We start from the raw sequence: 13,723 nt of genomic DNA on the forward strand, positions 1-13,723 counted from the left end.
AACTTTTGAAGGCTGTGGTTTGAAATTGTTACTTTTTTTTAAATTTAATTTGTATATGGCAATTTATGACTCCTAGAATACCAATCTCAGCTGGTCTATTAGTTGCAGTAGGAGGTAAAGAGGTCTGTTATTGCATGTATTGTTGCATGCCGGCCTGTTCCAAAAGAACCCTTGGATTGCCTCAATTGGCAGGTCGGAGAAAAAGTGCATTTTGGTTTTGCAGTAAATAGATTTTTTTTCCCTTCCCTTTTAAACAATTTTTTTTTTTAATTGCATATGAATTTAGATTATGCATGGCCGTTTACAGTAACATGAGCTTTCTGTCCTAGGTGTAGCAGGGTGCCTTAGATTACGGTTTCAAAAAGGGTAGGCTCTGGCTCACGTGTAAAATAAACGAGTACAATCAAAAATGTCTGCAAATATGGATAGTACATGTGTCACTTTCTGTAGAATTAAAGTATTTCCTGCATGCTGAAGTTACTTGGTGCATTCTACTGCATGTTTAAGATTACTCCTTGTCCCCTGCTTCGTACATAATTTTTGTAAATTGTAGTTTAATTTAGTACATGACAGGTAACTGCTACATTTATTGCTTACAGAAGTCACCAAATATTAATTGTATTTGCTACATGTTGTTCTAATAGTAGGCCCTTACCAAGCAGACTGCCAATTCAAAGTGTTGTCCACTAAGCCTGAAGTAACTAGTAACCAGCAGATGCTCTCACAAGAATGTGTTCTGCATGTCTCCAAAGTGATTCAAAAATAGAAACGGAGTTGTAAAGATTTATCTCAGGTCACTTGAACTGTAATGTGGGACCACAGAGGGGTGGGAGTAGCGAGGCTAGAGGTACAATGAGCCTCTGGACCAGCAACTGAAGACACAAGAATTGTCCAGCAAAGACATGGTATAGCATTCCCTTAAAATTATCAAACTCGTCAAACATATTTCCCAAATGAATCCCCATAACGGGAAAACAATACAGGGAGTGCAGAATTATTAGGCAAATGAGTATTTTGACCAGATCATCCTCTTCATGCATGTTGTCTTACTCCAAGCTGTATAGGCTCGAAAGCCTACTACCAATTAAGCGTATTAGGTGATGTGCATCTCTGTAATGAGAAGGGGTGTGGTCTAATGACATCAACACCCTATATCAGGTGTGCATAATTATTAGGCAACTTCCTTTCCTTTGGCAAAATGGGTCAAAAGAAGGACTTGACAGGCTCAGAAAAGTCAAAAATAGAGAGATCTTGCAGAGGGATGCAGCACTCTTAAAATTGCAAAGCTTCTGAAGCGTGATCATCGAACAATCAAGCGTTTCATTCAAAATAGTCAACAGGGTCGCAAGAAGCGTGTGGAAAAACCAAGGCGCAAAATAACTGCCCATGAACTGAGAAAAGTCAAGCGTGCAGCTGCCACTTGCCACCAGTTTGGCCATATTTCAGAGCTGCAACATCACTGGAGTGCCCAAAAGCACAAGGTGTGCAATACTCCGAGACATGGCCAAGGTAAGAAAGGCTGAAAGACGACCACCACTGAACAAGACACACAAGCTGAAACGTCAAGACTGGTCCAAGAACGACTGATTTTTCTAAGGTTTTATGGACTGATGAAATGAGAGTGAGTCTTGATGGGCCAGATGGTTGGGCCCGTGGCTGGATTGGTAAAGGGCAGAGAGCTCCAGTCCGACTCAGACGCCAGCAAGGTGGAGGTGGAGTACTGGTTTGGGCTGGTATCCTCAAAGATGAGCTTGTGGGGCCTTTTCGGGTTGAGGATGGAGTCAAGCTCAACTCCCAGTCCTACTGCCAGTTCCTGGAAGACACCTTCTTCAAGCAGTGGTACAGGAAGAAGTCTGCATCCTTCAAGAAAAACATGATTTTCATGCAGGACAATGCTCCATCACACGCGTCCAAGTACTCCACAGCGTGGCTGGCAAGAAAGGGTATAAAAGAAGGAAATCTAATGACATGGCCTCCTTGTTCACCTGATCTGAACCCCATTGAGAACCTGTGGTCCATCATCAAATGTGAGATTTACAAGGAGGGAAAACAGTACACCTCTCTGAACAGTGTCTGGGAGGCTGTGGTTGCTGCTGCACGCAATGTTGATGGTGAACAGATCAAAACACTGACAGAATCCATGGATGGCAGGCTTTTGAGTGTCCTTGCAAAGAAAGGTGGCTATATTGGTCACTGATTTGTTTTTGTTTTTGAATGTCAGAAATGTATATTTGTGAATGTTGAGATGTTATATTGGTTTCACTGGTAATAATAAATAATTGAAATGGGTATATATTTGTTTTTTGTTAAGTTGCCTAATAATTATGCACAGTAATAGTCACCTGCACACACAGATATCCCCCTAACATAGCTAAAACTAAAAACAAACTAAAAACTACTTCCAAAAATATTCAGCTTTGATATTTGAGTTTTTTGGGTTCATTGAGAACATGGTTGTTCAATAATAAAATTAATCCTCAAAAATACAACTTGCCTAATAATTCTGCACTCCCTGTAGAACAATGTTAAACTCTATACTTTTGAAAGATTAGGATTTGAACACTGCCTTTGTGAGTGGAGAAAACCAATATAAAATACGCTGTGAGGAGGTAGAAAAGTAAACCATATCACAAAACAATGTCTTACTGAAGACAGTCAAAAATGTTGATGGACTAATTGCTCAATACAATCCTATCATTTCCTCAACTGTAAGCAAATGCAGATGGCAAAAATAGCCTTGAAGTGGCAACCTTTTCAAATAAAATCGATAGTTTCATACATGATTCAGGCAGTAATACTCTGGGCAAGATCAAGGCACCATCGGGAGGATCATAAGGAGCAATCAACAGTAAAGCGATACATTTGTAAATGCTGCTCTTTGAGAGAAATTGAATTGCACAGATTAGAAAGGAAGGACACATTTTGTCGTCCCCACAAACCAGCAGCCTACCAGATCACACTACGCAGCATAGCACTCACAGGGCCATCCACCCACTGCTCACAGTAAGAGCAGCTAACGGAAAACAATCTTCCGCTTTTGGGGGTTTTACAAACTGACAATGGGAGGCAGTGGCACAATCCTTAAAGGATCCTCATTTTTTCCAGATGTACTTCCACTTATCCCATCCTCTGAGTTAGAGTATCAACTTGCTTTAATTTGGTCCTCATTTTCTCCATGCAGCTTTCCATTGAGGTAGTCTTCTTGCCAATATAGTTAGTTCTCTCCCTAATGTTCCTCACTAGATATAGCATCAGGAGTTCCTCCTTAACGTCGGATGTATTTGCAGATGCATACCCAGATTTTAGAGTCCCATTAGTCCTGTCCTGCCAGCCCCCTCAGTAACCCATCACACGCAACTCCATCTGCGGAATTAATTACCAATGGATATTTATGTTGTACCAATCAGTTATTGAGCTGAAAGCCTAGGACTGTCGTTCAGCCTGTGGAGGTCTGCCACCCCTGGTGTAATACTGTGGGGCCCTGCATCTATTCCTGCTGGCTGATGATCATACCCTCCCCCTCAGTCTTCTCATTAGGAGCCCCTGTTCCAGACTGATCCCCTAGCTGGTGACCTACCATTCCTGGAAGGGAAATATCTTTGAGTGAAATCCCTCTATCCATTGCTGGCCTTGTACCAGACTTCGGACACATCCAGTGCATTCATAATGCTAGCCCGTTGCGTTTTCCAGTTAACAACGTTGCAAAAGGCGAGGCCTTCCTGGCACTAGCGAAAGTAATGCTGCATCTTGTGAATCACATGTAAATCTCCATGGGCAGGAAAAATGTTGTAACTAGTCAAAGTGCTTGTATGCCTTTGGGCAAAGTTCGCACTATGTAAAACTGCAGAACAACAAAATGCAACTCTGCCAGTCACCCACCCTCTAATCTCATCATAAAATAAGGATAAAGCATTAACCCTTGATGGAAAGTAGCAGCCTCTGATGTTTGAAAGAAGTGGGTGAATTGCAAAGTGACCATAATGTGTGATCGTAGACAAATACCAAGCCTCCTTTTATTCATTCTCATGTAAGACACACCTTCAATTCAAATATGTGAGCCATAGATGTGCCCAATATGACCGTTCTTGTTTTTGATGTGAAAGGCTATAATGGTGTTCCAGGCTTCTGTTCTGAAAGCCTAAGCCATATATGAGCTACACACGACTACAGACTCTTCTTTTAGTCCACTAATGGCACTGTCCTCGGGGCAGGATAAAATGTTTCTCAGTACATGTTTAAAAAATCTTACTTTTTAATAGATACTTCTGGTAAGATGTAATCTGATGTACTACGGTGAAACACCTGTGTTGGAGAAAAATAAATATACACTTGTTTTGATTATGATGAGATTGTATCGTGTCCTAACATGTTTATTGCCTAACTTAACTTTCAGATATTTTCAAGACTAGAATTGAGCATGGCCTCTTAATGCCAAAGCTGATTATCCACTCAGCTTGCCCGAATAATTTGTTGGTTTACCCACTCCTAATAAATGATTCCTAATAAAGCTAATGAACAACTCTCCACCTGCCCTTAGTCACTCATGTTAGAATGTGCTGTGCCATCTGAGCAGTAGTGGCTGCCCAGCCATCCTTTGCCCTGTTAATGGAACTGAGGCGGAGATACACCGAGCTGTCCATGACTGCCTACCAATGGGACAACACAACCACCAGCTAATAACCAGGCAGAGCTGGCCCTATAGCGGAGCAGTCATGTGAGACAGCATTGCGGCCAGACCAGTAAGTCCAGGAGCAGGCTTCTTCCCTGGCAAGTACCAGGCTCAGTCTGCCTGCAGTTGGGGTAGTATAGTGCGCCACAGTCTTCAAGCCAGTAAGTGTCTGATAGTGAGAAACTGCAGTTAAAAAAAAAAAGTGTGAATGAGAGAACAGGAGTGACTCCAAATACCACTACCGTTTTAACTGGCCAAGAATTGTTCAAATCTCAGTCTAATGTTAGGAGTATTGAAATTTTCAATTATGATTCGTAACAAAATCAACGTTTTTACTAATTGATCTGATTCTTCTAATACCTGTTGACACCAATAGGTATTATATTATAGATTGTTTTAGGTGGATATTGATTGCTGTGATAAATGAATACAGTGAATGACAACTGAGACAATCAAATAAGTGTCATTGCTTTTATTCACTTGAGAGCAAGTGCCACTCTAAGTGTTCTACATTTCACAGTAGAAGCTCACTCCTAGATGAGACAAAAGAAATGTCACGCAAGCTATCTGAAAACTTGGCGGCTATGTACAGTAGTGGTCAGCATTTACTACGATAGTCTTTCTCTGGGCAGGGCAGTTGGTCTTGAAAAAAGTATTGATAATTGTGTTTAAGGCCAGTGAATATAGGTTTACTTTTTTTTATTTTTTTAATATATATATATATATATATATATATATATATTTTGACAAAATCCTACTCTTCATTTCAGATGAAAGCCCAAGATGACTGCATCAGAACAGCTGACTCTTGCTTGTCTTACTTGTAAACTAACTGCACATGCATAATCTCAGAATAGGGTAGTCTGGGCTTAGATATTGTCCATTTAACCAGAAATGGTCTGCTTTCAAGAACTGGAATCTCCATTACTACCATTTCCTAAATCGGGTACATGGTGGTATAAGCAGGAATCCCATGACTCATGATTTTGTTTGCAGTAAAAATCTAATAATTACGAGTCCACCAGTATGATGTCTGTGTGTGTTCAAAACAACCCTCAGCCAGAGAATGGCTAGTGACCTAAACAATGCTGGGGGAATGTTGGTATGTTAACTGGCACAGAGGAGGCTAACCTTACTCCAAGGCTTGTCAACTGGTTTTACTCTGAGCGCTGCTGCAACCGCCTGTTTATCTTGTGGGGTTGAGGATGCTACACGGTTTCTTGAGGAGTGTACTTAGACAGGGAGATCATAATGGCTGAGTGGTCCCGCAGAGCCTAGGAGCTTGGGGCCAAGGGATGTTAACACTAAGCCAGTGATGGCTCTGGAGTTTGATTGTCCATGGGTTCACACCTAGAGATGTCACACTAGGAGCCTTTGGGGTGGGGTGCAGAGGAGCTAGGATTAGGTAGGTGGCTACAGAAGACTAATATAGATGTGGTGTTAGTGAGCTAAATAAGAGTTAGAACTAGAAGGATGGCAGAGGGTTTACATAGGGAGGAGGAGAAGAGGGAATTTTTCATATGGTTGCTGGAGAAGTTACACTCTGAGCTGGAGACACACAAGCCATGAGGGTTAGGTTGACTTCATACGGTGCGCTGTTGGATGTGGCTAGAGATGGTTGAGGAGTTGGATATGGTGTACAAGAAATGTCTTGGACACGACTAGGCAGGGTGCGATAGGCAGAGTTGATGATTGTTGTGACTTCTGAACAGGACAATCACTACAATTTTTACTTTCTATAAATGTACCCTTGCTTTATTCTTTGGCTGGTACTCTAATCCGTGATTCTCCAAATTGGTATGCAGTGTTAGTTCTTACTCATTTTAGTATCATCTAAACTGACCATACAAAGATCTTTAACATGGAAGCAACGTTTCTTACCTTCTTCAGGTGCAAGCCTGTGCTCTGTGGTCTCATTTGAAGGGGTGTTAAATTGCACTGTGTATCTGGTATAGTGTATTTGAAGTAATGCGTAGAAAGAAGACAAATCCAATGTAAAGGATAGTCTCCGAGACCCAGGGCGGGGGTTTTGAGTCTAAAAGCAATGCACATCCAAACATTGATGTTAGATTATACAGGAACATCACTGTAGCCTCTACAGGCAGCAAGGAAGGAAGGGCACGGAGGGAATTTTTTTTGGGGGGGGGGGGGGTTAAAAGAGCTTAATCTAAGCAGTCTGGCATGAGGGGACTATCAACATGGAATTGAAAAGTCTTTACAGAAGGGATTGAAGAGCAGATTCAAGATAAGACTACGAAGCCCAGGGAAAGCAAAGAGCTTTAAAACCACGCCACAGGAAATAGCGCAGCTAGGCAGCCCATGCGTCCTTTTTACTCTCCAGCCTTTTATCAGGCAGTGCTAGAAGATGGATGGATGGATGGATGAGAAGAGGTGTGTTGTCTGGATAAGTCAAGACTAGCTACCTTTTCTGCTGTCACCATCTTGCAACAAACAGCCCAGTGTGTGCAACTGAGTCCACCCTGGGTTTGAATCGTCAATATGATTCATCTTTTTACATGATGGTTGGGCTCTGGGTTCGCCCAGCTAATCACAGTACTCAGTACAGGCATGATCGTTTTAACCAATCTCAAACCAGCACACATGTCAAATCGTGATGGGACCTGTTTCTTTGTGATTGGCTGCTAGCCCAAACAGAAACATTTCTGTCCCTGTTGTCCTTCGGATAACTTAAACATTGGAACGTCTTGCCTATGAATAAAATCTAGAAGTGTTTTTCAAAACATTTGTGATGGGTTGAAACAAATGATTGAGTAACTAAGGGTATCTTTAACTATTCTCTCCAAGGGTATCTTCACTAGATTAATTACTGACCCCTTTTCTCCCCTCACTGGAAGTTAGATGTGTGAGAGCTGATTTAAAATGGTCCCCAGATAAGCCACTTCATCTTCAGAAATACATTTAATAAAACATGGAGCAATTTTCTGGGGTGGTAGTATGTATGTGGAAGCAGTAAAAGGTGTTAAAAAAAAAAGGTGATTATAATGAGTTTAAAGTCTACCCCCTCAACTGGAAAATTACTGTACTGGTATGAATCTGGCCGAGGATGCTTTTGGTGAGAAAACAAGTACTAGTTAGCTATGCGTTTTTCTCTTGTGAAATTCATCTTAATCTATATAGTGGGGGTACATCAGATTTTGCTTTTCAACAACTGTTTTATCTTGATAGCCTCTACCAAAGTCTGCTAAAAAGACACCGCCTTCTAAAGGTAGTAAAAAGGAGCGAAGCAGCTCTGGATCTTCAAAGAAGAAGCAACCCAAAGACAAGAAATCAAACGTGATTCTTTCAGATGAGTCTAGCAGTGAGGAAGATAAAAAAGAGGACACATCAGATGAAGAAAAAGAAAGTGAGGAGGAGGAAGAGGTAAACCTATGTATTCAATATGGTTGGCTTAATGGAGAATTTCAGTGATGATCCTGGATATAATCGTGTTTATTCTATGGCCCTCTCCTAATCCCTCATGTTACTGAGGATGTATACTACATCCTGAGTAATCAGTCAAACTGATTTGCTATGCTTTGTTGAAAATAGTCCGCCCAAACTGGTACTCATTTTGACATGGGTGATAAGTGGTTGAAAGCAGGTGGTTGATAGTTGTGGAATTTAGTCATTACATTGAACAAGTGTTCTGCTGGCCACCATGTTAAATCCCTAGGCATGCAGTGCAGTTGGCATTGACTTTCTCCGCCTTACTTTGTAACACTGTGCCACTGTAGCCTTGAGTATTTTTCCCTTTTTAAGCTTAACAATAACGCAAGCCCATTAGAGGTGCTTTTGTTTACAGTTTGCAATCTGACCAGAATTCTGATGTCAAAGGACTAATGTCCGCTCAACCAAGGACTGATTGGGGGGGGGGGGGGGGAAGAGACCCACATGCCTTTGTACCCACAGTTTGCAATCTGACCAGAATTCTGATGTCCAAGGACTAAGGTCTGCTCAACCAAGGACTGATTGGGGAAGGGGGGGGGGGGGGAAGAGACCCACATGCCTTTGTACCTGTTCCCTGTGGGAGACGGCCAGCTTGTGCTGGCCATGTTGGACATTTTAGGCTGGGAGTATACTATCTTGCACCCATCACCTCCTCCCTCACCCTGAACCTCGGCTGTTGTGAGTGGTGAAGAGGGAGGGAATGGTGCCACTGCTTTCGCTTCAGAATAACCACTAATTAGCTAAAGCAACCAGTTGGGCTCCAGACTGTTCCGTAGGTCTCACTGAGAACAGCCAAGACTACTTGTTGAGGGGTTATTAGTTTTTTTTTTTTAGTTTTTTTTTTACTAATATTTTTGATTTTGAGTGCTCTTTCCCCCTGTTAACCCCAAGAAAACGGCCCGTCAACCATAGCTGGAACATCTTGTTTTATCCCAAACAGGAAAGCTGGCATGTGGTATGAAAACTTATATTGCTATAAGCTAGGTATTCTTCTTTATGGGTAACCTCCAAGAGGTCGTTTTGTAATGGATACTTCTAAAGGCAGATTTGTCCTCTTTAGACTACTAACCTTCTCCCCACCACACGTGCTAGACTGGATCTGAAGTTTTTTTTTCTTCTTTTTTTCCCAGGAACGTTCCTGCGTGCCAGTAGATTTTGGGAGGGGGGTGGGGGCTGCCATACTGCAAATCTTGAGTTATTTTCCATCTCCCTCTGGCAAGCCTTTTGCCCCTATTGAACCACATGGGCCTCCAATCAAGTGACTGACAGGTGCGTCCTCCCCCAAGAACAGTCTGCACCTGTTGGACCGGTTACTGGCCCCATACAGACTCCATGCCCAACACCAGCTGCTTGCTGGGATTATACTACAACACATTATGGAAGTCTGTTGCAGACATTTTACCTGCAGTCCCAAAGGAAGTTTGAGCCAGTTTAGCACACACCATTCAGGATGAGGCCAAGTATGCAGTCTGGTGGTGACTGGACATGACGGACTGCTTGGCAGAACAGTCAGCCCTAGCATGGTTCACTGCGCAACTGGCTTTATTTTTTGGGGGCACAAGACTACATCACTTGTGTATGTCCCATTTAATGGTTCTCGCTTCTTTTGGTGAGAAGGCTTGACTGGCCCTTGAGTGCAGTAACTGGACCAGAGCCACAGTTCTCTCCCTCGTTCCGCACCTGCAGCTCAGTATCCACAACAAATTTGACCCTCTGGTACCATGGGAATAGAATACAGTTCTCAGTCCGCTTATGTTACTGCTCTTTGAACCACACTACAGGTCTTAAGTGAAATATCTTTTATGCTATACGGCACTCCTCTTGACAGCAAAAAGAGAGGACGTGCAGCTGTGTGGCAGATGTTCAAGGGTGACACTCCCAAAGAGTGGACTTCAATACAGCAGCTGACTCGTCAGTGGGCCGAGCAGTCCTACACAACTGAGACTGAGCATGGATTCCTTCAGGTGGAAGAAGACAGTAATACATTGGTGCTCATTACTTTAACATGATTGACAATATTAAGTTGACTGCTTAGCGGAAAGTTCACTGACTGATTTGCTTGAGTGAACTGCATCTCAGCTGTGGTTCTGAAGATATGTTCAATGGCATGTGTAGCTGCAGATACACATGCTTTGCATAGGTCCGCCATCTAGTGTTGCACTTGGAGTGTTACGTGTTTTTTTTTTTTTTTTTTTTTTTTTGTTCCAAAGAAGGTTTTTCGAGTCACAAGATCGAGTGACTTTCGGTGATAGTGTACATGGGCATAGAGTCCTTCTTTTTTTTTTTTCTTTTCACTGTCTGGTTCAGGCATGTTCCTTCTCACTCTGGTATATCTCAGTTCGGTACTATCTGAACTTCTCTATCTCCTTTAAACGGCTATCGTTTTTGAACAAGCTTTCTCACGACACTCCATCTGATTGTATCATTGGGATCGACTAAATGACCTTTTGGGTGACCGTGCCCTTCTCAAACCTACTGCGTCACAGGCCTACGGATCGGACTCTGTTTCAGTTCTGCCCTTGGAGCCACGGCAAGTTCACCTACCCCAACCAACATTCGGTGTGCAACCTCTGCCTCTCTCCCGATCACAAAGAAACTTGTGAGATGTACTGATCCTGCCGCTCCAAGAAGACACTGCGGGATTGGAGAGTGTGTCGGCTAGAGATGACCTCCAAGTCGACCGAGGAAACGCCTGACATTTTTGGTGAGGAACAAGCGCAGACTGCAGTTTCCATTGCAGGCTGATTCCGACTGGAACACCGCTGGGATTAGCCAAGTGATTCCTGGGGCGCAGTACGTGAGTACGACAGCCCCTTCCTATCACCAAAGACCACCCAAAAATGTCATCACAAAGGGTCCACCACTGCTTGTCGGCCATGGTCCGACTCAAAAGTTACATCTCGATGATCGACCCTCGGGTTTGGTGTTGAAAAATACCAAAATGCATTTGATGTCGACTGAGCAGACTGCTATACCTATTTCAGGATCGACTCAAAGTAGAGGCTGCCACTGCTGGACCGAAGCATTCGTCTTCCACCTCGGAGCCGAAACGCCCAACATTCTCTTTGGAGCTGAAAATGTTCCATCTGGTTCAAAGTCTACTTTCTCAGCTTGATTAAAACAGTATCTCCAAGCTTTCAGGGTACAAAACTGGGAGAGAAATGTTCCATCTGTAGAAGAATCCACAGACATTAGGCCCATACTTAAGGTGATGGACCATACACAGCAAAAAAATTCAAATCCATAAGGATACTGGAAAGATTATTGCCTCTCCTCCTTTAACTAAAATGAGTCTCTTCCCAAGAGACTTTGGAAGCTGGGCTTTCACCTGCCAAAATCTTCAAACACCAGGAGAAACAAAGGCAGTACATTCTCCTTTACTTCCCACTTCACCATCACATACACATTTTTCGCCATAATCCTGTGTTTCTCACATGGGGATGACCTGGGTGACAATACTTGGTGTAAATCCATGGGATTTTTATGACCCAGACCCTATCCCATCTAACGATCCTGATGTATATCCCAGTAGGCCATCTCCACCTGAAGACACCACGGCCTATAATCAGGTAATTGCTAGAGCAGCTGCATACCACAATGTGCAGCTGCACTCTGGTCCCATAGAGGATTTTTTAAATTTTATTTAACACGCTATCCTCTACACACAGTACCAATGCCTACCAATGCTTCAAGGCATCCTTGAGAATGCTGATGTTTTTAAAGAGCGAGTAAAGGCTTGGGTACTGACACCAAGGGTGGACAAAAAATACAAAGCTGCACCATCTGATCCACTTCATCACCTGATTCTATTGAGTGCGGCAAGAAAGAGGGCAAATGGTCAGGCCACCAGGGATCTTCCCACACCCCCAATAAGGAAAACTGCAGGCAAGAGAGTGGCAACTAAAGCTGCAAATTGTTGGAGAGTAGCCACCTCCCAGGCTCTTTTAGCTAGGTACGATAGGGCCCATTGGGGCGAGATGCAGGGGTTCCTGCAATATCTCCCACCGGAACACCAAAAAAGGGCACAGCATGTAGTTGCAGAAGGACAGGCTATCCAACAACCATATTAGACCCGCCCTAGATGCAGCAGACACTGCAGCTAGGACGATAAACGCTAACTTAATAATCAGGAGGCATGCTGTCGATCTTCAGGCTTCAAACCTGAAATACAGCAAGCAGTCCTTAATATGCCCTTTAACAAACAGCAGTTATTTGGACCAGAGGTGGATGCCACCATAGAAAACTTTAAAAAAAGGACTGACACAGCTAAGGTGCTGGGTTCCCTTTACGCAGCACCTGTTAGGGGTACTTTTCACAGGCACCACTTCAGAGGTGGTTTTCAACCCTCTACATCACAACAAAAGCAGGGACAATAATATTGCTCTAGAGGGTCTTTCAAAGGTTCCTATACAGGAAATAACTTTAGAGGTGGGGGAATCCACTGCCACAAGAGGTACCTCCATTTCGTCAAAACAGTGACTTTCTCAGCATCCTCACACAGTACACATCTGTGGGAAGAAGGCTGCAATATTTGTCATCAGTGGCACAACATTACATCAGATCAATGGGTAATGTCAATTATCCACAATGGTTATTGCCCAGAACTCCTTCATTTCGCCAAATATTCCGCCCTCACTCGCACAGGCTTTCTCCAGAACACCTTTTTTTGCTAAAACAAGAGGTACAATCACCTGTACTCAAAGGTGAAATTGATAGAGTACCTATAACTCAACAAGGGACAGGAGTATATTCTCTATACTTCCTCATACCAAAAAAGGATGGCACTCTCAGACCAATCCTCAATCTCAGACCCCTCAATCAATACATACACTCAGAGCATTTCCACATGGTCTCGCTTCAGAATGTCATTCCCTTACTACAAAAGCAAGACTACATGACTGCATTAGATCTAAAAGATGCTTACTTCCATATTCCCATACATCAGCACATCGTAAATACTTAAGGTTTGTGATAGCAGGCAAGCACTACCAATTCAAAGTGCTTCCCTTTTGGAGTGACAACAGCACCAAGGTTATTTACCAAATGCTTAGCAGTGGTTACAGCATACCTCAAGACAACATGTCTCCTTATCTGGACGACTGGCACATAAAAGCCAGCACCATTCAAACCTATCAACACACACTACCCAATCTATACCCTACACAGTATAGGGTTCACAATCCATTACCAGAAACCTCACCTTCAAGCAACGCAAATACAACCATATCTGGGAGCCATTCTGAACACCCAGTCAGCATTAGCTTACCCAAACCCGCAGAGAATGTAAGCGTTTCACAATCTCATATCTTGGCTACAACACAATCAAACTAAAACAGTAAGGTTTATTATGAAACTCCTGGTAATGATATCGCGCATAGCAATAGTACCCAATGCACGTCTAAACATGAGACCCCTACAACAGTCTCTTTGGTCAACAATGGTCCGCAATCAACAATGGTCTTGGGCACAGGGTCCACTTCACGATCTCCACAGCTCTGCAATGGTGGAATCGCACCAAATTATCAAAAGTGCGGTTGTAAGAAGTTGACTCTGTGCACCCTATTTCTTACTTTGAAATAGTACATACAGAGTCCAAGGGCTCCTCTT

General features: G+C 43.1%; 1 protein-coding gene across 1 annotated transcript in view; it reads left to right on the forward strand.

Moving 5' to 3' along the window:
- DEK (DEK proto-oncogene) overlaps positions 1–13,723 on the forward strand; it is a 109,090-nt gene that overhangs the window by 17,254 nt on the left and 78,113 nt on the right. Inside the window, exon 7 of the mRNA XM_069218237.1 lies at positions 7,856–8,050. Within this exon, the coding sequence (XP_069074338.1) occupies positions 7,856–8,050 (195 nt within the window). The remainder of the gene's footprint in view (positions 1–7,855; positions 8,051–13,723) is intronic.

This window comes from Pleurodeles waltl, chromosome 2_1 (assembly GCF_031143425.1).
Source record: "Pleurodeles waltl isolate 20211129_DDA chromosome 2_1, aPleWal1.hap1.20221129, whole genome shotgun sequence".
NCBI lineage: Eukaryota > Metazoa > Chordata > Amphibia > Caudata > Salamandridae > Pleurodeles > Pleurodeles waltl.